Here is a 26,399-nt window from a genome sequence, read left to right on the forward strand (position 1 = left end):
TCAATGAAATTTGATACTATCATTTAGCACATCAAATAATTGATCAGAGACACCCCTTTCTCCCTTATTAGGGAGAGGGAGAACCTGTGGTATGTCGAATACTGGATGAACTTTAGTCTTTAGTATACTGCATGTCTGTGGCTTTGCAAGTCTGTGATTGGTGGTGGGTGTCCATGCTTTCTGCTTTGTTGGTGGGGGGAGGGGGTTGCTGCATGTTGCTGCTTATGCTTGGGAGGGAAGGGAACTGGGGGCGACTCTGGGGTTCTAACATTTACCTGTCACTCATTCTTTGGGGCACTCCTGTTTTCATGGATGGTTGCAAAGACAAAGCATTTCAGGATGTATACATTTCTCTGACATTAAATATACCTTTGAAACCTTTGATTGATTAGTTGGAAGACGAGTACTCAAACGTCAACACTCTCAGCATTAATTTTTTGTGAAGTTTTTAGATCATCTCTGTGAAAAGGCAACTGAAAAAAATATCCTGTGCGTGAAGTCACCCAAGTGGTAAAATAAACAACATTAATGTTAGAGGGCAATCAACTTTGTTAGGAATGGGTAAGGAACAGCAAGAAGAACGACAAAAGGTTGGGGTGAACTAGAATCCATCGGCCATTCAATATTTTGATAAACTTTGCAGCCTTTTCATTATAAATCATCACTTCTAAGCATACGACACCATGGTCTAAGTCACTCAAGAAATGGAAGTTGCAGGTGAAAGAAAGCTGTCATGTATACAGATAAAATGGAATAGAGTTTCACAGGGTATGCGATGAATACTTTCCTACCTGATGCTTCAGGTTATAGATAGCCAGTGATGGCTGCTTGACGCAAAGATATTGGAGAAAATGAGGTTATACTTGGGAGACGCAGAGATGGCAGAACATTGTTCATCTGCAACTCATCAGTATGTCTTTTTAGCTTATAGGAATTGCACCTGTGTTTTAGAAATAGATTACAATTTGGAAATCTTTTATACCTTAGCAATTCTTTGAGTTTTAAATGTGGTTTATGAACTTTGTCCAGATTTAAATGTGTATCACTTAAATGGACTGTTTAAGCTACTTTGTTAGCTGTAAGTTCTTTGGTACGGAGGGGGAACCCACCACTCAAATAGTGGGTATTGGCAGCTAAACTCATTGTGGCAGATAAACAGAAGTGATCTCGCCTTTGAAGAGTAGGTGGCTACAGTATAACCCCCTCCCTTCAGTGGGGGGGGGGGCCACCTGTAGCTATCTATATCAGATAGGGTTTAAGATCTTTGTTTGAGTTTAGAACTTTGCAGCTAGCAAACCCAATACCATCAAACATAAGGTATCTTAAATGGTTGATCTAGTGTGCAGCTATTCCATGAACGCAAGGTAAGTACATGGGCCTATCAAGTCTGCTTCTTAAATAATTAATTCTAATGCAGATGCAATTCCAAGTATGTTTATGACTGGAAGCTATGCATAAATACGTACTGATCAAAGCACAGCGTTCATTATTCATGTTACTATCACCCTGATCTTTCTCATAAACATAAACCATATTTATCCCACCATATTTAGCCATATTTACTTTAAACTGTTCTTAGGTACTTAACCACTAATATCCCCCATGAAAAGCCATATTTTTGCAGCTTTTTTCTTGTCTACGCTGCTATTAAGACAATTTAGATTTAAAAAATTCCAATAATATAAACTGTTGTCTAATTGCAGTAGTTTCATGATGCATCTAATCATTTTAGAAAAACTAAACCATAACCTGAAGAAGGATCTCAGCCCGAAACACTGACTGGTTATAGATGCCGTCTGGCATGCTGAGTTCCTCCAGCATTTTGTGTGTGTTGCTCCATAAAATCTCCCCCCCCCCCCCCCAATCTTCTTCACAATGTAAATCACTTTAAACAGACTGTTTTACTACAACTGAGTGCCGAAAACAGGTAATTACACTGTTTTTCTTTTATAATCATTTTGCTATTGCAGACATTATCAAACCCAGATACAAGTATATAGCATTACATCTTTAGCAACAATTACTATCTCACTTAAAACTACATACAATATTTTGATAAGTTTTGCAGCCTTTTCATTATAAATCATTACTTCTAAGCATATGTCAGCAAAGCCCAAGTCTCTCAAGAACTGAAAGCTGCAGGTGAAAAAGCTGTCATGTATACAGATAAAATGGAACAGGGCTTCATAGGGCACGTGATGAAGACTTTCCTAACTGATGCTTCAGGTTATAGGTAGCCAGTCATGGTTGCTTGAAGCAAAAATATTGGAGAAAATGATGCTTATACATGGGAGAGGCACAGGTGGTAGAACATTGTGCCAGATGCAGTTTATGAACATAGACATGAGAGGTTTCAAATAAAAACATTATAATTGTGACTAATATGTGCAATAATAGTAGATATACTGAAAATAAAGGCAGACTACACTGCAGAGATTTTAGCCCGTAACATTTGAAGCGTGAATCAAGATCAAAGGCAGCACAAGATTATATACATTTTGAATTAATTTGTGGATGCTCAGGGAGAAAAATGGAGTCAAAAATGGCAGAGTGGGATGGACCATTGTGCTTACTTCAGAGTTGCAATTGGATTTTAGTGAAGCGCCTAGTGCTTGATTTACTAGATAATATATTATACATTTAATGCAGCTCAACTCACTTGCCATAAAAATAATGATTTAATAACTTTCACATTTGTTTTAAGCCCCACACTGTGAAGAGTAATATCAGTTCATTCCTTCATCATTCCCTACTCCCTGAAGACACTGCGAGCGTTCTAAATTTTTGGGGTCTTATTCACAGCTGCCTATGATTGTGCTGAGACATGGGCTGTACATGAGAGATCTGATAAGAGCCTTTCACACCACTAGCCAAGCAAAACCTAAATGATTGTTTTAATGAATTTGTCAGTCTGTTTAGGATACCATCCAATTCAATCCACTTTTCCTACCGGGCCACAGAATATCTAATGCAAACGACTAGATGATTAACTAATGGTCAAAAGGTGTCCTTTTCTATAAGCTTTCCTAGGTATTTTCCTAGAAAGGTAATAGAGCATACAACACCTAGGACAGGTATAATCTCAGTAGTAGCACTTTGCGTTTATACATTCATTTTACGCACACTTTAATACAGCTTGTGCATAATCACACAAAAATGCAGCCATCAACATAAATGTCAAGTCATTTTTCTCTGGAGATTTGGACACGGTCTCGACTGACAATCTCACTTTTTGATATTCAAGATTAAATGACACACATCACTGCTGTAGAGATTAGGCATGGGGTGTGGAAAGTGCTAAAAGTAACTCAGAACAAATTACATGTTTTATTCCTGCAACTGAGAGGACAAACTGCTGTCACAATCCCAATTCTTACCTCACCTTTGCTTTACAGTCCACACATCCCTAATGTATGCCCAGCTACAGGCTCATAGATTTCAGTCATCAGACCGCATGTCGGAGGGAAAAAGAAACAGCTGCTAAGGACTTTGACAGCAGCTACTCAAAGGTGCAATTGCCAAGTAAAGATATAATGAGCTGCAGTGGCATTGTTAAGGTCCACGTTAAGGAGCAGTGTAAAACAGGACTCCGTGCTCTACAAAATACATTTAGTTAACACACATACACACATACTAAGATTGAGACTATGTACCAAGAGCTGTACTGACATTTGATACAGCTGCCAAACAGGCCCCAAGACTATAGTTTAAAGCTGTGCCACTATTGCACATTGTATAGCTGGAATCAGTGTTAAAAAACCCTACAGGTCAAAGATGGAAATATTTACAAAAAAACAAGGTGAACTGTGGAATTGGATTTTGGTCAACAGCTTATTAAGGGGGGGGGGGGGGCGGGGAGGGAACAGAAAACAAGGAAACCAAGACTAGACAGAAATCCTGTCAGGGAGTTCAAGTCAGACATTTCTGGAACAGAAGTAGCAATTAACTTGACTAGTGCTGTAAATAAAAATCTAATAAGTACCGGAAATCTAAAATAAAACAGGAACAGACACAGGAGGTAAGGACACATTTGTGGGAATCTAAACAGAGTTAAATGGTCAGTTTAGTTTTTTTGATTTTGTTTTTGTTAAAAATCTCAAAATTGTTTGGTCAAGGAATACAATTAAGTAAAAATTTGTTATGTAGACATGACCCCAGCCAAATGTTACTGAAATGTGATACAAATGGACTGTACCTATGCAATTTTTTTTTGAATGAAGAACACATTGGTAAAAGATTTTGCAATTTAATACAAAAAAAAACATGCTGGAGGAACGTTATTCCATCCAAAGGGCTCTAAGTGCCCAAACTAATTAAAACAATAAATGCAAAGAAAATAAACTGGTATGAATAAATTAACATCAGTAATTTCAGCAATGAACTTTGATAGATGGAGAAAATCAGCTTAAGTATTAACAAGAGAAAATCTGCAAATGCTGGAAATCCAAGCAACACACACACACACAAAATGCTGGAGGAACTTAGCAGGCCAGGCAGCATCTATGGAAGAGTAAACAATACAACATTTTGTGTTTCTTAAATTAAGTACTGTAGCTTACTTGCAAACAAACAAAATTAGACTCTCTTTATATAATGCTTACTACACATTATATACCTTGGTAATCTGGGTCGTCATGGTTGTGCAGAAAGATTCAGAAGTTATTGTCTGAGCACTCATCAGGACACCAGGATCATTGTCTCCACTGCCATCACCCTTGAAATATATAAAATTGTACAGTTATGAGAAATAATAACTGAGTGCCTTTGAGTATTTAGTATTTCCAATCAGGTAAACAAAGTAGATCCATTAAAAAGCATTCCTTCTGACAGGAAAAACAAGGATGCAACACATCCAAAGGGAATCATTACTGCTAGCCATTATTTACAGCAAGTGCTGATTCATATTTCAAACTAGAAATTGCAACTACAACATTTGAAAAATGTAGAACTGTTCTAATTTTGAAATTAACATTTTCAACTAATGGCTAGAAAATTTTATACAGAACTTAAAATAACCATAATCAAGACTATGAAAAACCGTTCACCATTTTCATTAGGAAGATAAGTCTACCTGCGCAGCTTCATATGTAATGGTTTTAGTTTCTGTTTGAACAATTGGAACTTCTTTTGTCGTAATTTCAGTCTTGTCGGGACTCTCAGTATCAGAGATTGTCACCATTTCGGTCTTTACTACAGGAGGCTATTAGAAAGAGAACTAAATTAAACCAAAATATATTAAAAGTAGATTTCAACTTAACTGAAATTTCAAAACCAGGGAAGGTAAATATTAACATAAAATTAAAGAATGGAAAAGATTTGCACTGGAAATGGACTAATGGAAAATAGAACAGAGTATGGCAAATAACATAAAGGTACAACTGGTTTGCATTTAAATATAAAGGACCATCATAAAGGAAAGATATAGTGGCTGCCCTGCCCTCTAATGTGAGAAAGGCAGCCAGAAACCAAGAGTGAAGCAGGCAGAGAGGAATTGATTATCGTGTTTGCCCATTTTGGAAAAAAACGTAACCTTATTAAAATTTGAGTGAATCGAAGGTTTTTCCAGAAAACCCATGACAGACCAGGTAAAGAAGCAGTATTATACTGGGGAGGACTTCAACACATTAACATTTACTTCTGACCCAAATGCTATGAACATTTACCTCTGAGTAACAAACAACTCCTGGCATAGCATCACTATCAATATAGGAAACATCTCCATTTAGTTTGGGTTTGGTATCTTCTTGATCTTGCTTGTGCATTGCTTCCTGCAATTTTCCATTTTGCATTTCTTGCAAATCTTCTTCCAGAACATCCTGCATTTTATGTATCACAGTAGCAGGAAAATGCACTTCTTCAGTATTTGTTACTGAATTCTTAAAATCCATTGCTACTGTAGTCAGTGTCTTAAATTCATTTTGGTCTCTCTTTATATTTTCTCCTTCCTTGGTCTGTGGGTGGTATTCTGCCTCCTCCTCACTGTCACTATGGCTATCAGAGGATGAGACATTACTCTCTTTTGCTGCCAATTCAACAAGGGGCAAAATTGTCCTGTTTTCAACAGAGCTTTCAAGTTTTACTTTTGAATGGCTGGGTGCACTCTTTACCTCTTCAATCACTACTGCTTCTTCTACTACAACCTCTGCCTGCTCCTCCATCTCGGATTTTTGTTTCTCATCTGAGGTCTACACAAAGAAAATGAATGGGAAAAAAAAAATCAAATGAGGCAAGAAACGTGAAATACAACCATGCAAACTTAAAGGATGATAACTTAAATCAAAATAAACGATGAATAACATGACTGAGGCTATGCGCTGATGGATTTCTAATAAAGACCACCATGGCACATCTTGAGCTCCTGTAGGAAAGCATTCTGTTCTGTAAAATAAGTTTTGAAGGACAATGAGCAGTCACTCTTTACCACTAATTTATGGGGGGAAATAATTACGGCAAATGAAATTGCTGCGTTCAGTATAATACATAATTAAACTCATTATTGCACAGCAATGAAGAGAAAAAGAATTCAAAATGGCTTAAAACTGTGAGAACATGCAAATAATGACCAGGACAAAACAAATCAAGGTAGTATGTGACACATACTGTGACTTAATTACTGAGCATAAATTCCATTCTAAAAGCACCTCAGACAGCTGCTTGGCGTGTATGTGAGAAACAGATTCAGCAGCATCTTTTTCTTTCAACCCAGCATCCTCTGATGCCTGAGAAATAGTAGATGAGGCCACCAAGCCAGTTGAGAAGCTTTCTTTACTAAATAAGAGCGATGTTATCTCCTCTTCTAAGCTCTATGCAGTTAGAAAATTGAGAATAAAATTAAGACAACAGCCTTGAAGAAAACAAGTATGAGAGAAGTTATAGCATACACCTAAAATCTTTCACCTGTAAACAAAACATGCAAAATGTTCACAACAGCTCATACAGCATATCGTAAAACCTATATAATCGGTCTAAACTGATTGCCAAATTTGAATGATTACATTCTCAAAAAGTTACGTTGTTATTAATTGTTACAAAGAACTCCAGTTTACTGCACTAAATGACAGTTTACCTGTTGGAAATCATCCATATTCCAAATGTTGGAGCATTTGTGAAAAGTTTTAATATTTCATGGCAAATTAATTGACAGCAATCCTATCTGAATGCATCACAATCAGTATTCTTGACTTCACAATTTAGCTCATTATGACTCTACACCTCATTACCAACCTGCAATGCAATTTTCTCCATAACTGTTACATTTTATTATGCATTTAATCATTTTCCTCTTGTATAATACACTGTTGTGCTGAAATGATCTGCATGAATGGTATTCAAGTTTTTCACTGGACCTTAGTACAGGTTACAATAAGCCAGTTTACCATTTAAGAGCCTTTGGATAAGTTGGTTATTTTGTTACTCCAGAAGCTGCTGATAAGACCAAATTCCAGTCAAGACTAATGAATCATATTTTTTAGTTATATTCATATATACTATTTATATCAAGTATACTAGTATATACCACAATATTTTGGTCACTAAAACAATGAACAATTTCAATTTATATAATGCTTTTAGTGTAACAGGAAAGCATCTCAAAATATAGGTACTTTAAAATTTGATGCCAAACCACATGGACATATTAGTAACGGCCAAAGCGTAGACAAAAAGTAGGTTTTAAAGAGCACCTTAAATGGGAAGGAGAAGAAGCAGACAGATTTAAGAGGGAATCCAGAGCTTCAGACCTTAAAAGTCACAAAGGCAGGGCTGACAATGGCAATACAGTTAAGTTCAGGGACAACCAAAGAGGTATGATTACTGGAGTTAATTCAGAGGCTTTGTACCAGGGAGAGGCTGACAGAACTCTGAGGGTCTTAGAAAGAAGAAAATGACGATTTAAAATACAGGCATTGCTGATTGGGAGCCAACTCAAATATGACAGGCATGATTGACAGAGAACAAACAGCAGAGCTCTGAATGATGAGGGCATCAATTCATTGACCTCTATCAATGTGAATACAAATGAATGCATTTATTCTTAGGTTAACATTAATACAGCAAAACTACTTTTCTCATGTTTTCAATATGATCTGGGTTAGGTTCTTACTCAAGATATTCAATGCCGTTCCATTTGTAACCAATGAGGTCAGGTGGAACAAGTGCCGCACAACGGATCCTGACCTTCCAAAGGGATTGTACAAAGTTCTGAGTAGATGAGCAATTGCCATTCCCTTGCTTCTTTCATTCAGAGCAAAAGTATAATTTCATGCAGTCAAAGAAATGTAGTGGCCAACTGCAGAGTACTACCTTCCCCCCACACTACCTCCCTATTATCCCAGCTACAAGAAGGTAGAACTTAGTTTGGAGGAGAGGCAAAAACGAAATCACAGCAGTGGGGAAGCATTGACATTGAAACAGAAAAATGCAAACATTCCTGTATCATCTCCAACCCACTGTAGATTATGTCCTGTGGCAAAGACTTGAGGTAATGACCATGGTTCCAGGTGAAAGCACCTGTCTGTCTAAAAATTTTCTGAGATTACTGATGGCTTCCATACAGTTCCCGGTTCTTTTTATTGCACTCTCACCCTGCATTAAATTTCAAAGGTAGAGTGTTTAGCCTGGTACTTCCACTACGACAGAGAAAACTGCTGTAATTGGGGCTTTCATACAAAATTAACAGGCTTGAAACTTTAATTGTCACCAGTCTGACATTCAGAGCTGCTGAAAGCACAAGGCTAAATAGCCTATAAAATAGCTTTCTGCAAATTGATGATATATTCCCAGAATGCCTCATGATGCCAAGTTGATTTTAAACTGAACTCTTAGGAATTCTTTTTGTTGAAGCTACTCCTGTGTTATTGCATAGTTAACTTGATTAGGCTTTGCCATGAGATTAAAGGGTTAGAGTGCCTAGACTGGGGTAGCAACTTTGACTCTATCAATATCCTTCTCGAGAATAGCACGGTCAATTTGTGCAAGTTAGAAGTCAAGGCAGAAGTATTTGATACTGTAGCACTGAAACAAATGATGAACAAAATTATTCAGTGATGGCTGAGTGGTAGGAACAGGAGGAATCCAGAATATACAAAGTTAGAAGTGAGCTGGAGTCAGCTCATGGAACATTTTGAACACAGGAAGATGACTGTAAATTGCACAATTAGAAAATTATAAAGTCAGCTTATTGGCATTTTGGTCGTGTTTAACAGCTAATTCAAAGAACTTGTGAATATATATATTTTTAAATAAGTCAATTATTTAAAGGTCACAAGCCCCATTTAAAATTCAAAGAAAGTGTAACAAAAGAGGCTGGCCAACAATGTGCCGAACTAGTCACATTTGGAGGTAATGAAATTAAGGATGAAGTAATGAAATCAAGTTAGCATTGCAGAAGGGTTGCATAGAGATGAGAAGTAAAAGGGTCCAAGGATGAGTAGCTGACACATGCCAACAGCAGCATTGGTATGGGAATGGAAGCAAAACAGGAGATTTTCAATCTAGATAAGGCCACAGAATTGGAAGAAAATTAAGGCCAATTTAAAAAGATAAAACACAAAAGATTTTGCAGATGCTGGAAATCTTAAGCAACACCTGACTTGCTGAGTTCTTCCAGCATTTTGTGTGTACTGCAAAAAGATAAAACAATTGAAAGAACTAGAAAAAAAAATAGAAAGATGTTTACTGATTATTAATGGATTTGCTCACTGGTCCTATCCTTTTCAACCAGAATATTTCTCAATCTCTAGGACAACAATTTTAAATTCTCAGGTTAATAGAATAAAATACCCCTCTTGCTGACTATACTCTTTGTATATTAATTTGGAAAATTGTAACCCAGAAACTATGGAACTTCATTCCTTAATTTTACAGCAACAGTGTCAATAAGAGAAATCACATGGCTTTACTGGCTGACAATGTCAGTATGGAAGATGCAGATATGACATTCCCTTGAAATGGTCTGCTGATGTGGTACTTACAAGAGTGAGTGGCTTCTGACTTGAATACAAAATAGTTTTGTTCAAACAGGATACAGCCAAAGATGTAAACAATTCATGGATACCAGAAAAAAAAGCAACATATCACAAAGACAAACATGAAGCTTACAGGTGACAGATAAAAGTTAATTAGATTAAAGAAGCAACTCTTATTTGAAAGATCTATTGTACATAAACTTGGAATTTCACCCAAAGATGCTGACGCTACAGTAGTTTTACTTAAGTGGAACCTTGGACACAATTCTATGCTCTTATCAGGTCATGCCTGGACATAAAACACAATAAATTAGCAGTGTAAGCAGGCTAGTCTTTTCAAGCCTGCATCACTATTTAATTTGATTATGGCCATCTATACTAGCCTTACACTTCTGTACCATTTCCCTTTATCCCACTGTTCCATGATCTCGCTCATATTTATCCACCTCAACTTTAAATGCTTCTAATGCTGTTTCCACCCTCTGCAAGATGAGATTTCTACATACAAAATAGTGACTAGCCCTCATCTTATAGTTATGACCCCTTCCCTTGTTCAAAACAATCCACTACTGAAAACATCCTAACTTCTACCCTGTAAAACTTGCATTTTTGAACAAAGCAACCCATCATTCTTTTAAATGAAAAGATATGCAGTATTCCAGGTAAGGCTTCACCAACATCTGTACCATTACAATAAAGCCTTATTTTTAATCTCCAACCCCTGGGTAATGAAGGACAAAGTGCTATTTACCTTTTTTTAACTTCTTGTTCTTGTTTGTTACCTTTTTAACCCCCATGAACCAGTGTGCTTATGCAAAACAATTTACCTTAAGGTCAGAAATTAACCTTCCTTTCACCATAATGATCATGGCTTCAGTATGGGAGGTCCCATCTACCTATTGCCCATCAGTCAATTAATACATACAAATGAAAAACTAGGTAAAAACCTGATGAACTTATCAAACTGGGCCAATTAATGGAAACTGGTTTTCAACCTAACTTTGGGAGATTTCATAAATGGAAAAGTGCAGTTTAAGATTCTTAAGTAGCTTTGAGCAAAATTTGAATAGGGGAACAACACCTGTAGGTTTAAAACTGACATTTAAACTAAATATAAAAGTCTAATTGCAAACAGGCCATTTGCACCCCATTGTTTTGGCATTCAATACGATCATAACAAATCTTTTATCAGCAGCATATTTCTAATTATGTGATAGATTCAACTACCTTGTCTTGCATGTAAAAACATTGGAAAAATTAAGTAGTGCTCAGTAAGTACACACTATTGTCATCTCATAGATGTGCTCAATCATTGATACTGATACCAAGTATAGAAAATTATTTTATAGTCAACTATTATGGTTGAAGAATTACATGCTACGCAAATTAAACATGCTTCATATTATATCCTGAGGCTCTGTTTCTAAAACGTACCCCTTCTGTTTGGAGTGATAAGGGTTTAGTCAACCGATTTTCCCATTCATTTGGACGTGGTTCAGGTGTGGATTCCATGAAATTGCGTTTTAGCTCACTAATGCTAGCTTGATGTTTCAATAGATCCTCCTGGGTTTTATCAAGGTCCTAATTTCCGCACATGTACACAACAAGAATGAGACAATAGATTAAAACTAAATTAGTACAATGAGAAACACACAGGAACACCATGGCTCACTGAAAAATAGGTTCTCAATTGAGAATTTTTGGGATAGTAATTAAATAGGTTGGAATTATTTACTGAGCAGCAACACCAAACAGCGGGTGCCCACTGACACCAAACTTCAATAACTAGATGAAGGCTCTGAACAATTAGAAACAACATGTTCTTAACTGGATTCAACTTCAGATCAATTTATGTGGTTTTAGGATAATGTTTAAATGTGAAACAGACTTGCTTTAAATTTTACAAATGTTTTCTTTTCTTATTATAAACTTAATGCAACCAATTAAAAACATTCAGTGAGACGAGGTGTAGAAAATGCACATTTAGCTCGATAACTGGAGTGGCTGATTTTAGTAAATATTATGCATATTATTGGGTAAAACAGTGAGATTTTACCAGATTATGCAAGAAACGTCAATTAGTTTTCTTTTGTACAGTATCCTGGTTAGTAAATGTGTTCATTCATCCAAATATAACCACAATAAAATGCTTTCAATTCTACCTGGCGCTCAGTTTAGTCTCCTCTGCATGCTAAAATTCTAAATTAATCCCAGCACAGCCCAGAATTTGAGAAATGTGGCTTTGCAAAGAGCAGCACGCATTTCCATTCCCATGCACTGCATGCAATATTCTCTGTGCCGGCCTGCTTGTGAAAGGTCATTCAGTGCAATGCATCAGTCTGTCTAAATACTTTTATTTTATACCAACCTCCAACATTAAATTGCTATGTCTGATATAAATATTTTCTCCTCCTATGCTCAATGACTTATTCTGTGAAATTGAAAGGAGAAAAAAATCCAACATAAAAATAAAATTAAATGTACATGCAAGCACTAAAACAGTAAAAATCAGAAAAAAGACATTTTAGAATTAAAATCTACACCACCACATCCCATGTGCCACTCCAAAACATTCAAAGCCAAAAACCAATGGGAAAAAGAATGAAAGAACTTGAGTTGCTTCAACCTTTAGCTGTTGAGGTGCAGTTTCATCCTGTTCTGTCTGCATGCATTCAGTAAGTCATAAAAAGAAAAAATTAATCCATTGCTTAAAAAATGACAAATAAATGCAAACAATAACAATCTTAAATACATTGTTTATTTCACTTGCCTCTAGTTGCAATACTTTTCTACCTTTCACCAACATTCATAAATAGGTTAAACTGTATTTATTTCAATGCAAGAGGTCTGACAGATCAGGCCAATGGACTTAGATTGGAAAGCTATGTGGGACTAGGATATTACAGCCATTACAGAAACATGGTTAAGAGGGAGACTGGCTAATACACTGAGTACAGGTGGTTCAGGCAAGAGGCAGAGGAAAAAGAGGAGGGGAGTTACATTTTTTATTAAGGGGAATGTCACAGTAGTAGTCAGAAGATGAATTAAGACTCATCCTGTGAGACTTTATGGGTGGAATCAAGAAATGATGAGGCACTACAAGGAGTTACTTTATATCCATAATTGGGGAAAATGCTAGAATCTGTCTTGAGGTGCTAACTGCAGGACTGATAGAAATATATCAGGCAACATTTAAGGGAAATCACATCTGACAAATTTGATGGAGCTCCTTGAGGTGTAACATAAAGGGTGAATAAAAGGGAACTAGTAGATATAACATACTTGGAATCCCAGAAGTATTTATAAAGATGCCACATACAGTTACTTTACAAGAGTGCATGGGGTTGGGGATAACATACCAATATAGATAGGACACTGGCTAACCATCAGACAAGTCATGATAAATAGGCTGTTTTTGGACTAGCAATCAGGAGCCAATCGGGTGTCAGGGATAAAAGCTTTGGCCTCCACTATTAGTCTTGACGACTTGAATGAAGGTATAATGTATACCAAGAGTGTGGGAAATTAGTGTCAATATTGAGACTGAATCAGTCAAATACTTAGTGAATGGTACAGCAGGCTTGAGGAGCCTCTGATTTGTGATAGGTTTAATAAAATGTTAGAATTTGTAGAAATATATATACATTAGCAAATTTACATCAATGTTGAAGATTAAGGGCACAACAGGTTTTATTTGGAAGGCAGCTATTTGGAAGTGACAGATTTGCATAGAAATATGATACATCTAGAGTGCTACTTCATACAGTATATTGGAAATGCACTTGACACAAAAAAACATTGTCATCAACTTGGAAGGCTTCAACATACCGAATTCAAATTCCAAAACTGTCAGTCAAGCAGAGTATAGAGGTGGGAGGGCACAGATGAAAATGGAAATTCACAAAGAAAAACTTAACTCTAGCTGTTGACAGTAGCACCAACCCTAGTAGCTGCAGGTGCATAAAAAGGGCCCGGAAGATCATCACAGACTCCAGCCACTCCAACCACAAACTGCTTCAGCTGCTTCCATCTGGCAAACTGTTCTGCAGGAGTAAGGCCAGGACCAATAGGCTCTGGGACAGCTTCTTCCACCAATCCATCAGATTTATCAATACACACTGATCTGATTGCATATCTGACTGCACATTGCAGCTGACCTATAACTGTTGCACAAGTTCCACAAAATGCAGATCACTGGAAAAAAGTTCTGCATCAATGAGTGATAAACATCCATTCAAGTGGGAGTTTAGTAAGAGGTGGAAAATGTTTACAGATCAAATAGATTCCACATCAGTCTGAAGGCTCTCCGCTCCCAGCTTTAGTGGAAACAGACTTAATTCAAGAGTACATTCAGAAACTATGAAATCAGCAGGAAAATTTTGACATCAACGAAATGACAGCAATTGGTCAAAAATCAGACCCCAAAATACAAGATACAACATTGATAAAAAATGGTCCTAACTTCCTGAACCCAAAAAAAAACCTTCTTAACTATTTTTAATATATTAAAAAAGTTTGTTAAATGCTGCGCATTAAGTGGCAAAATTACACACCTCCTCTTCCTCTGCTCTCTCACTCAGGTCATTGTCATACCAGCCATATAATGTAGTCGGCTTAGGCTCCAGGTAACAGAGAGACAAAGCAAGTGGAAGGGACAGGATGAGCGATAACGGAACAGACTGGGATGTGGACAGAAGCAGCACAAAGATAAGGATGATGGAAGGAATTAGAGATGGAGATGTAATGGGGATATACTTTTGAAAGCTTGGTGGTATCAAAGCAACATAGTTATCAGGGAGACTGGGGAAGCTGATGTACCCATCCTCATCAAGCAATGAAGGAAATTTGGGAAGAAGACATTTATATAGATTTAGAAATGCAGAACCCAATGCCTTTCTTACAGAACTGGATTTAATTTTGGTTTCTTTCTGATCCTGTACTGCAAGATTAGAACATTGAGAGAGAGTGGTAAATACTGGAGCAAGATAATGTGTGGTTAGCCTGGGTTCATTCTTTGGAAGTACTGTGCATAATCTGTCAGGAGAAGAAATAGACCCAGAAATACATTCTTGGTCAAATTCACCAACTGAAAATGCACTATCTTCTGAAATGTCAGACAGAGTGTCTGTCTCTGGAATAGGAAAGAGATTAGAAGGGAGTGAATAGCTCGAATATGTAGGAGATGGTGGACAAATGTTGCGAAACTAAATTAAATTCAAAGTGTATACACGTTCATATTCCAGAAAGAAGAGGGCAAAGGAAACAAAAAGAGAAATATTAGTCAGAGAGTCATACAAGGAAGTGTTGCACATTTCAAACGAATGAAGACTAACAATAGTCTTTACAAGATGAGTAGAGTAAACAACAAAGGAAAAACAAGCAAAACAATTTGCACAATAATTAGTCAATATTCCTCCTGTGGACATAATCAATTTGAAATACAAAACACTAATAAATTATGTATATGATTATTGAACTTTCCCTCCCTCCCCCACCCCCCAATCAAACCTATTTGGTTAAATTTATAAACCATGGTCTTATTTCATTACTGAATTATAATATTAGCTATTACTAACTTAACATTACCACTAATGCAATTTATGCTCTGACACTAAATTTTTCAATATTTAGTAGACTCTGTAAACTTGTGTACCTGGACAGTGAGCTAAAACATAGAAACATAGAAAATAGGTGCAGGAGTAGGCCATTCGGCCCTTTGAGCCTGCACCGCCATTCAGTATGATCATGGCTGATCATCCAACTCAAAACTCTATACCTGCTTTCTCTCCATACCCCCGATCCCTTTAGCCACAAGGGCCGTATCTAACTTCCTCTTAAAAATAGCCAATGAACCGGCCTCAACTGTTTCCTGTGGCAGCAAATTCCACAGATTCACCACTCTCTGTGTGAAGAAGTTTTTCCTCATCTCAATCCTAAAAGGCTTCCCTTTTATCCTTAAACTGTGACCCCTCGTTCTGGACTTCAACATTGGAAACAATCTTCCTGCATCTAGCCTGTCCAATCCCTTTAGAATTTTATACGTTTCAATAAGATCCCTCCTCAATCTTCTAAATTCTAGTGAGTATAAGCCTAGTCGATCCAGTCTTTCTTCATATGAAAGTCCTGCCATCCCAGGAATCAATCTGGTGAACCTTCTTTGTACTCCCTCTATGGCAAGAATGTCTTTCCTCAGATTTGGGGATCAAAACTGCACACAATACTCTACTAGATGCAGTCTGACCAAGGCCTTGTACAACTGCAGTAGAACCTCCCTGCTCCTGTACTCAAATCCTTTTTGCTATGAATGCCAACATACCATTTGCCTTTTTCATCGCCTGCTGTACCTGCATGCCCACCTTCAATGACTGGTGTACAATGACACCCAGGTCTCGTTGCACCTCCCTTTTTCCTAATCGGCCACCATTCAGATAATAATGTTTTCCTGTTCTTGCAACCAAAGTGGATAACCTCACATTTATCCACATTAAATTGCATCTGCCATGAATTTGCCCACTCACCTAACCTGTCCAAGTCACCCTGCATCCTCTTAGCATCCTCCTCACAGCTAACACCGCCACCCAGCTTTGTGTCATCCGCAAACTTGGAGACGCTGCATTTAATTCCCTTGTCTAAATCATTAATATATATTGTAAACAACTGGGGTCCCAGCACTGAGCCCTGCAGTACCCCACTCATCACTGCCTGCCATTCTGAAAAGGTCCTGTTTACTCCCACTCTTTGCTTCCTGTCTGTCAACCAATTCTCTATCCACATCAATGCCATACCTCCAATACCGTGTGCTTTAAGTTTGCACACTAATCTCCTGTGTGGGACCTTGTCCAAAGCCTTTTGAAAATCTAAATATACCACATCCACTGGCTCTCCCTTATCCACTCCACTAGTTACATCTTCAAAAAATTCTTTAAGATTTGTCAGACATGATTTTCCTTTCACAAATCCATGCTGACTTTGTCAAATGATTTCACCTCTTTCCAAATGTGCTATTATCACATCTTTGATAACCGACTCTTAGCATTTTCCCCACCACCGATGTCAGACTCATCGGTCTATAATTCCCTGGTTTTTCTCTCCCTCCTTTTTTAAAAAGTGGGGTTACATTAGCCACACTCCAATCCTCAGGAACTAATCCAGAATCTAAGGAGTTTTGAAAAATTATCACTAATGCATCCACTATTACTTGGGCTACTTCCTTCAGCACTCTGGGATGCAGACCATCTGGCCCTGGGGATTTATCTGCCTTTAATCCCTTCAATTTACCTAACACCACTTCCCTACTAATACGTATTTCCCTCAGTTCCTCCATCTCACGAGACCCTCGGTCCCTTACTATTTCCAGAAGATTATTTATGTCCTCCTTAGTGAAGACAGAACCAAAGTAGTTATTCAATTGGTCTGCCATGTCTTTGTTCCCTATGATCAATTCACCTGTTTCTGACTGTAAGGTACCTACATTTTTCTTGACCAATCTTTTTCTTTTCACATATCTATAAAAGCTTTTACAGCTTTTATGTTCCCTGCCAGCTTTCTCTCAATCTTTTTTCCCTTTCCTAATTAAGCCCTTTGTCCTCCTCTGCTGCACTCTGAATTTCTCCCAGTCCTCAGGTGTGCCGCTTTTTTTTTTGCTAATTTCTATGTTTCTTCTTTGGACTTGATACTATCCCTAATTTCCCATCAGCCACAGGTGCACTACCTTCCCTGGTTTATTCTTTTGCCAAACTGGGATGAACAATTGTTGGTAGTTCATCCATGCGATCTTTAAATGCTTGCCATTGCATATCCACCTTCAACCCTTGAAGTATCATTTGCCAGTCTATCTTAGCTAATTCACGTCTCATACCTTCAAAGTTACCCTTCTTTAGTTCAGAACCTTTGTTTCTGAATTAACTATGTCACTCTCCATCTTAATGAAGAATTTCACCATATTATGGTCACTCTTACCCAAGGGGCCTCGCACAACAAGATTGCTAACTAACCCTTCCTCATTGCTCAATACCCAATCTAGAATGGCCTGCTCCCTAGTTGGATCCTCGACATGTTGGTTCAGAAAACTATCCCGCATATATTCCAAGAAATCCTCTTCCTCAGCACCCTTACCAATTTGGTTCACCCAATCTATATGTAGATTGAAGTCACCCACTATAATTACTGTTCCTTTATTACATGCATTTCTAATTTCCTGTTTAATGCCATCCCCAACCTCACTACTACTATTAGGTGGCCTGTACACAACTCCCACCAGTGTTTTCTGCCCCTTAGTGTTATGCAGCTCTACCCATATCGATTCCACATCCTCCAGGCTAATGTCCTTCCTTTCTATTGCGTTAATCTCCTCTCTAACCAGCAATGCTACCCCACCTCCTTTTCTTTCCTGTCTATCCCTCCTGAATATTGAATATCCCTGAATGTTGAGCTCCAATCCTTGGTCACCCTGGAGCCGTGTCTCTGTGATCCCAACTATATCATATTCATTAATAACTGTCTGCACATTCAATTCACCCACCATGTTACGAATGCTCCTCGCACTAACACACAAAGTTCAGGCTTGTTTTTACAACACTCTTAGCCCTTATGCAATTATGTTGCAAAGTGGCCCTTTTTGCCCTGGATTTGCCTGCCTGCAACTTTTACTTTTCACCTTACTACTTTTTGCTTCTACCCTCATTTTACACCCCTCTGTCTCTCTGCACTTGTTCCCATCCCCCTGCCACATTAGTTTAAATCCTCCTGAACAACAGTAGCAAACACAAAAGTGTTTCCTTTTACTTTCAACATTCAGTGGCATAATTGCCACTCCATTCAGTTAGTTACTAATTCCAAAGATAACACTTACATCACATTATTATGTGCCTTGTCATATAACATGGACAATCTATGACCATGATTGTTCTTGGCAAATTCTGCAGAAGTGGTTTGCCATTGCCTTTTTCTGAGCAGTGTCGTTATACACAGAGCTGAATATCTCTTCTGCAATACTTTCAATGCAATGTTTTGTTTTTTCAATTATTTGTTTGCAGAGTTGTCATTCAATACCTTACTAATTAATCCTTGTGATTTCTTCTAGCTTGGCCAGAAAACTCCTTCAAAATACTTCAGCTTTCTTATTTTGAGTAGCTATACTTAATGCGTTAAATTTCCTGAATAAATATTACTTAGTATAGTTGGAAAACAAGCAGGCTTTGAGGATTAAAATCAATGAGGGAGGAAGAACACTTCAAAACTGCTACAGGTTATTTATTTAAAGAACAATAAAGAGATATTTTATATAAACATTATGTATCACCGATCATGATTCTGGAACAAGTAGCAATCCAATGAGCTTGCTCCTTACTCACATTTAATCAAGAAAGCCCTCACTTCTTTCCTAATCTATGCATTCCAGTTAGTTACAATTCTAAAACTGATTTCTTAATGAATTTTACATGTCAATTGCCCTTCTGCAAGAAAAAAACAAGTCATCTTGACATTTCACATTCCTTAATGTCTCATGGATGCATGCTTCAATGACACTATGAATCATGACCTTTAATCTTACTTTTCTTCCTAATGCATTGTGGAGACACGGTGGACTGACAACTTCATATTGAATTTAAAAAACCTGCTTTTAAGCCTCTCATTACACCTGGCCAATGCAGTGGTAAATTATTTGGAATGTAGGAGACAGGAGTTCTGTACTACATCTATGTCTTGTATTATATTCTCATTTGTGAACAATGCAATATTGCTCCCAAAAAATGAAAAACTATAAAAATATTGTACCTTTGCTTCCACAGATACTTGCAGCTGTGAAGCTTTCAAATCAGTGGTTACATCTTTTAGTGCCAACTCTTTATCTGCTTCTGTTTTATCGACAGCAGCTGATGTTGCAGTGTCCTCTGCTGTTGAATCTAGACATGACGATTCCTGCTGGAGACCCACTTCATTAATGCCACCTACTGGAGCTGTTCGAAAAAGAGGATTTCTGTTAGATTACAACAGTTGGATAAATTCTAATATATCAAATACAGTGGCATGATGAAAACATGTTATTCCTGATCTGAAAATCGTACCTGAGAAATTAGATACTTTCCAATATCAGAAAAGATGTTACCAGATCTATAATTCAACAGAGTAAAATAAAGGATCATTGTTACATTGGAATTTATCACAAATCAGTACAAAGATGTGACACAGGATTGGTAGATATTGAATCCTTGTGAACTGAGTTAAACTGAAAGGGTAGAAGGACCCTGATGACAGTTAAGAGTGCCTATAAAAAGTATTCATCTCCTTGGAAGTTTGCATGTTTTATTGTTTTACCACATTGAATCTCAGTGGATTTAATTTGGCTTTTCCGACAATGATCAACAGAAAAAGACTATTTCAAGTCAAAGTGAAAACATATCTCTATAATGTGATCTAAATTAAATCACTTTCGCAGCTTCATCTGTACAATAAAGATTGATCAGATTTAAGAAATACTCAGATAGATCTATGGATGGAAACGGCCTGGAGGAACATGGGCCAAATGCAGATCATTAGGACAAGCTACTTTATGTGGACAACATGGATGGCAAAGATTAGTTGGGCCACAGTTTCTGTATCCATGATCCATGCTGCATTGCTCTTGTGGCTTCTATGAGAAAAAGCAATGTTAGTAGATGGTGGAGAAAATATACAGGTACCAAAGTAGAAGCATCTGTTTCAATTTTATTGTCTTTGGTCCCTCCAAAAAGGACAGTTCAGAAGAATGTTAAGACAATGATTCAAGAGTCATAGTAACCTGAAAAATATTGCTGCTGTGAAATGCTGATGGTGGTGTTTTCGGTTTCTAACTTCATCTCAAATTGTGACTAATTATATCATAACTACAAAAGCTCTGGGGGGGAAATATGAACTGAATTGTGGTTTCTCTGTTATCTGAAAATACTTAAATTTAAGAGACTTTGTGAATTTGTTAACAGAAAATACTCTACATTTTCCAAGAATGGATCATTCTGCGCCTACCTCCATCAAGGCTTCTAGACATTCTTTTACTTGAAGTACGTTCAAAATACGGTGCAGGTCTGTCAATAAGAATGCTTGCCTCCCGCGTTTGAGCCTGGGTGCGCCCACTGTAGCGGAACTTGGAACCTAAAGTCAAGAACTTGCTTTTTTGGGTTTGCTCGGGAGACAGCAACCTGGAAAGAATGATTCAAAAGTCCAAAGTTGAAAGTAGGTGAACATACACAGTTACATTTCAAAGTATTTCAAACTTAGTAAACAACTATTAAACAGCTCAGACAAAAATGCTATGTGATCATAACCATTGAGTACTTTTTGAAGCAGACTGCATTTTCACCATTTAAATATTATGTAAATATTTGAGTGAAATTCTTCTCATACAAACTTCTTACCAAAGGGAGTATTTCATACCATTGTTTTCCCTCTTTTATAATGTATATTGAGGCAGTCCATCATAAGTCATGCACTTAAAATATTTTAAGAACATAAGAAATAGGAGCAGGAGTAGGCCAACCGGCCCGTTGAGCCTGCCCCACCATTCAATAAGATTATGGCTAATCTTTCCGTAAAGTCAGCTCCATCAACCTGCCTTTTCCCCATAACCCTTTATTCCCCTATTTAAAAATCTATCTAACTGTATCTTAAAATATATTTGAAGAAGCCTCAACTGCTTCCCTGGGCAGAGAATTCTGCAAGTTCACCACACTCTGGGAAAAACAGGTTCTCCTTATCTCCATTCTAAATCTTCTCCCCTGAATCTTGAGGCAATGTCCCCTAGTTCTAGTCTCACCTACCAATATAAACAACTTTCCTACTTCTATCTTATCTATCCCCTTTTAAAATTTTGTATGTTTCTATAAGACCCCCTTTCATTCTTCTGAATTCCAGAAAGTATAGTCCCAGGTGACTCAATCTCTTCTCATAGGTTAACCCCTTAATCTCTGGAATAAACCTGGTGAACCTCTTCTGCACTGCCTCCAAAGCCAGTATACCCTTCCTGATTCTGGAGACCAGAACTGCACACAGTACTCCAGATGCGGCCTCACCAGTACCCTGTATAGTTGCAGCATGACCTCACTGCTCTTGAATTCAATTCCTATAGCAATAAAGGCCACCATTCTGTTTGCCTTCTTAATAACCTGTTGTACCTGCAAACCAACCTCCTTGCAATTCATGCACAAGCACTCCCAAGTCCCTCTGCACAACAACATGCTGTAATCCTTCACTATTTAAATAATAATCTGCTCTTCTATTACTCCTTCCAAAACAGATGATCTCACATTTATCAACGTTGCATTCCATCTGCCAGACCTTGGCCTACTCACTTAACCCATGTATATCCCTCTACAGACTCTCCACATCCTCTGTATAATTTGCTTTTCCACTCAGTTTAGTGTCATCAGCAAATTTTGCTACGCTACACTCAGTCCCCTCTTCCCAATCATCAATGTAAATGGTAAACAGTTTCAGGCCCTGCCAACATGAGAAACACCCATTTATACCGACTCTCTGCCTTCTGTTGGTTAACCAATCCACTATCCATGCCAATACACTTCCTCCAACTCCATGCATCCGTATCTTGTAAGTATCTTATGCGCATCTTATCGAACACCTTCTGGAAATCCAAGTATACAACATCCATTTGTTCCCCTCTAGCCACTGTATTCATTATGTCCTTAAAGAACTCCAGTAAATTTTTCAAACAGGACCTGCCCTTTCTAACTCTATGCTGTGTCTGTCTAATGGAACCATTCCTTTCTAACTGCTTCGCAATTTCTTCCTTAATGACAGCTTTAAGGATTTTCCCAACTACAGATGTTAAGCTAACTGGCCTATAGTTGCCCGTCTTTTGCCTACATCCTTTTTAAAAAAGTGGTGTGACATTTGCTGTTTTCCAATCAGCCAGGACCTGCCCAGGGTCTAGAGAGTTTTGGTAAATGATTACCAACGTGTCTACTAAAACCTCTGCCAATTCCTTCAGCACCCTGGGTTGCATCACATCAGGACCAGAGGACTTAACTGCCTTCAGGCCCTCTAGTTTGCTCATCACCATCTCTTTTGTGACAGTGATTTTATCGAGGTTCTCACCTCCCATTTCGTCCATAACATCATTCTTTGGCATATTAGACGTGTCCTCCACCATGAACAATGACACAAAACAGTCATTCAATGCCTCAGCTATTTCCTTATCATCAAATATCAATTTCCCCTTCTCGTCTTCCAAGGGACCTACATTGACTTTAGCCACTCTCTTCTGCTTTATATATTTATAAAAACTTTTGCTATTGGCTTTTATACTTTGTGCTAATTTACTTTCATACTCTATCTTCCCTTTCCTTATTTCTTGTTTAGTTGTTCTTTGCTTCTTTTTAAAGTTTTCCCAATCCTCCAGTCTCCCATTACTCTTTGCAACTTTGTACACGAACTTTTAATTTGATACTATCTTTTATTCCCTTAGTTATCCAAGGCTGGCTCTCCCCACACTTACTGTCCTTACTTTTGACTGGAATACACTTTTGTTGAACACTGTAAAAAATCTCTTTGAAAGTATTCCACTATTTCTCAACTGTCCTACCAAATAGCCTGTGCTCCCAATCCACATTAGCCAACTCCTTCCTCATCCTGTTGTAGTCTCTCTTGTTCAAGCATAATACACTAGTTTTAGATCTATTTCATCCTCCATCTGTATGCAAATTTCAATCATACTATGATCACTCTTTCCAAGAGGATCCCTGACTGCACGTTGTTAATCTTACCCGTCTCATTGCACAGGACCAGATCTAAGATAACATTTTCCCTTGTAGGTTCACTAACATGCTGCTCAAGAAAGCCATCACGGATGCATTCTATGAAGCCCTCCTCAAGACTTCCTTGACCAATCTGATTTACCCAATCTATGTGGAAGTTAAAATCCCCCATGACAACTGCTGTTCCATTCTTACAAGCCACAGTTATTTCTTGGTTAATTGCCTCTGCCACTGCAATATTTTTTATTAGGTGGCCTATAGACAACTTCCATCAGTGATTTTTTTCCCTTTACTATTCTTAATCTCTTCCCAGATGGACTCAACATTCTGCTCCGTAGCTCTTACATTGTCTCTCACAAACACCCTGATCTCATTCTTAATTAAGAGTGCCACCCCACCTCCTTTGCCTTCTTGCCTATCTTTCCGTATTACCTGATACCCTTGGATATTTAATTCCTAGTCATCTCCACCTTGCAACCAGGTTTCTGTAATGGCCGCTAAATCATATGCCTTGGTACTGACCTGTGCCACAATTTCACTAATCTTGTTTCCACAAACGTAATACTACGGGTATTTAGATAAAGTGCCCTTATACTCATTGTCCTTTCAGCATCTAGTGACCTATGCGATTTTTGGTTTTTACTTTTATGTACTCTACTCTTATATTTTTCTTCACTAACTCTAGCTTTGGTCTCTGCATCACTTCCCTCTTCTCTTGTGTGGGTTCCCATCTCCCTGCCATATTAGTTTAAAACCTCCCCAACAGCGCAAGCAAACAATCGCTCTAGGACAGGGGTCGGCAAACCGCGGCTCTGGAGCCGCATGCGACTCTTTCATCTCTGTGCTGCGGCTCCCTGTGGCTTTGGAAAATAAATGATGAGTATATAATTAAAATGTATTTTATGTTAGTTTGTTAGTTTTTGAAATGTAATTCTAAATTTGAAGATTATGGTGATCTTGTACAATCTAAATAAAACGTTGTGGCAACCCATTTCCGAACTGGCTCACAATTAGCCAGCGTTCCGGCTAAGGGAGATAGCCTACGGGGGTTTGTGAGTACGTGTCTTTTGGAGCATCCCCGCCCATGGGGGGGGGGGGCAGGTTGAGGGAGGCTTAAAAGCAAGGTTGTTTAGTTCGAATAAAGTTACCTTTGACTGCAGTTTACCGACTCCGTGTCATTATTTTAACGCTGCATGTAGCACACCGCTACAACGTGTTTTTTATCGCTATTAATATACGTCACCACTGCCAATGCCTGCCAGTGCGCGATTTCTTTAATTTTTCAATCCAAGGTAGGCTAACAATGGAGAATTCTAAAAAAAGAAAAGTGACTGAACAGAACGTTTAATGATATGTGGGCAGATTCATTTGCTTCCACTGTGGACAAGACTGGTTTACCGGTATGCTTAGTATGCAATGAGAAACTAGCAAACAACAAAAAGTCAAATGTTGCAAGACATTTCCAGAATAAACACGCAGCCTTTGCTCAAAAATATCCGGATGGAGATGAGAGAAAAAAAGCCGTTTCGGAACTGATGCGGAAGGTTGATCTGAGCAAAAATCATTTCAAGAAGTGGATGAAGTCTGGAAAATCAACTACATATGCTAGTTTTGTTGCCGCTCAGGAAATAGTCAGGCACGGGAAGCAGTTTACAGATGGTGAATATATAAAAGAATCTTTCATTAAGATTTCAGAACATCTATTCATGGACTTGAAAAACAAGAGTGAAATTGTGCAGAAAATCAGGGATATGCCCCTCTCTGCAAAGACTGTCAAAGACAGAACCATAAAAATAGCAGAAGACATCACAAGACAGCAAATTAAAGACATCAATTCAGCTGTGGCCTACTCGATTGCCTGTGACGAGTCTAAAGACAAACGTGATATTGAACAAATAGCGCTGTTCTGCCGGTATGTAAACTCTGCCGGGCCACAGGAAGAAATGATTGAGTTGATACCTCTAAAAGGCCAAACACGGGGGAGGACATCTGTGAGGCTGTCTTGAATTGTTTAAGAGTCAAAGGAATAAAGACCACCCACTTGGTGTCAGTAACTACTGATGGGGCACCAAGTATGACAGGAGCGCACAAGGGATTTGTGGCTTTACTGCAGAAGTCGCTGGACAGAAAGCTGCTGACTTTTCACTGCATCTTGCACCAAGAGGCACTGTGCGCTCAAACATTTCCTCCGGAATGCACAGAAGTAATGGATGTTGTCATTCAGATTGTCAATAAAATGGGAAAAAGTTTAAATCACCGTCAATTCCGTTTGTTACTGGACAAGCTGGAAAGCGCATATTCTGATCTCCTGCTGCACAACAAAGTCCGGTGGCTGTCAAGAGGGGAGGTGCTGAAATGCTTTGTCGCGTGTCTGGAAGAAGTGAAAACTTTCCTGGGCAGCAAAGGGCTCACCTTTCCTGAGCTGGAACAGCCAGAGTGGCTGGAAAAGCTACACTTCATGGTAAACATGACAGCGCACCTGAACACGCTGAACACAGCTCTTCAGGGGAAAGGACGCACAGCCCTGCACATGTTGGAGGATGTTTTGGCATTCGAGCGCAAGTTGACAGTGCTTGCCAGAGATTTACAGAAAGGCACATTGTCTCACTTCCCCAATTTGAGAGAGTTCAAACAAGCTCACGACATGATAAATTCAGAGTATTTACATTCTGCAATCATCGCAATG

At 38.2% G+C, this 26,399-nt stretch overlaps 1 protein-coding gene across 11 annotated transcripts in view; it reads right to left on the minus strand.

Moving 5' to 3' along the window:
- epb41l2 (erythrocyte membrane protein band 4.1 like 2) overlaps positions 1-26,399 on the minus strand; it is a 168,203-nt gene that overhangs the window by 14,821 nt on the left and 126,983 nt on the right. For 3 of the 11 annotated variants that reach the window (XM_059981556.1, XM_059981552.1, XM_059981551.1), the window contains 9 exons: positions 20,970-21,142; positions 19,743-19,924; positions 12,592-12,627; positions 12,334-12,396; positions 11,400-11,546; positions 6,642-6,803; positions 5,664-6,185; positions 5,072-5,200; positions 4,616-4,714 (listed from right to left, as the gene is read on the minus strand). In XM_059981556.1, coding sequence (XP_059837539.1) covers positions 4,616-4,714; positions 5,072-5,200; positions 5,664-6,185; positions 6,642-6,803; positions 11,400-11,546; positions 12,334-12,396; positions 12,592-12,627; positions 19,743-19,924; positions 20,970-21,142 — 1,513 coding nt within the window. The remainder of the gene's footprint in view (positions 1-4,615; positions 4,715-5,071; positions 5,201-5,663; positions 6,186-6,641; positions 6,804-11,399; positions 11,547-12,333; positions 12,397-12,591; positions 12,628-19,742; positions 19,925-20,969; positions 21,143-26,399) is intronic. The other 8 variants (XM_059981559.1, XM_059981553.1, XM_059981554.1 and 5 more) reach the window with 8 other exon arrangements.

This window comes from Hypanus sabinus, chromosome 10 (genome assembly GCF_030144855.1).
Source record: "Hypanus sabinus isolate sHypSab1 chromosome 10, sHypSab1.hap1, whole genome shotgun sequence".
Taxonomy (NCBI): domain Eukaryota; kingdom Metazoa; phylum Chordata; class Chondrichthyes; order Myliobatiformes; family Dasyatidae; genus Hypanus; species Hypanus sabinus.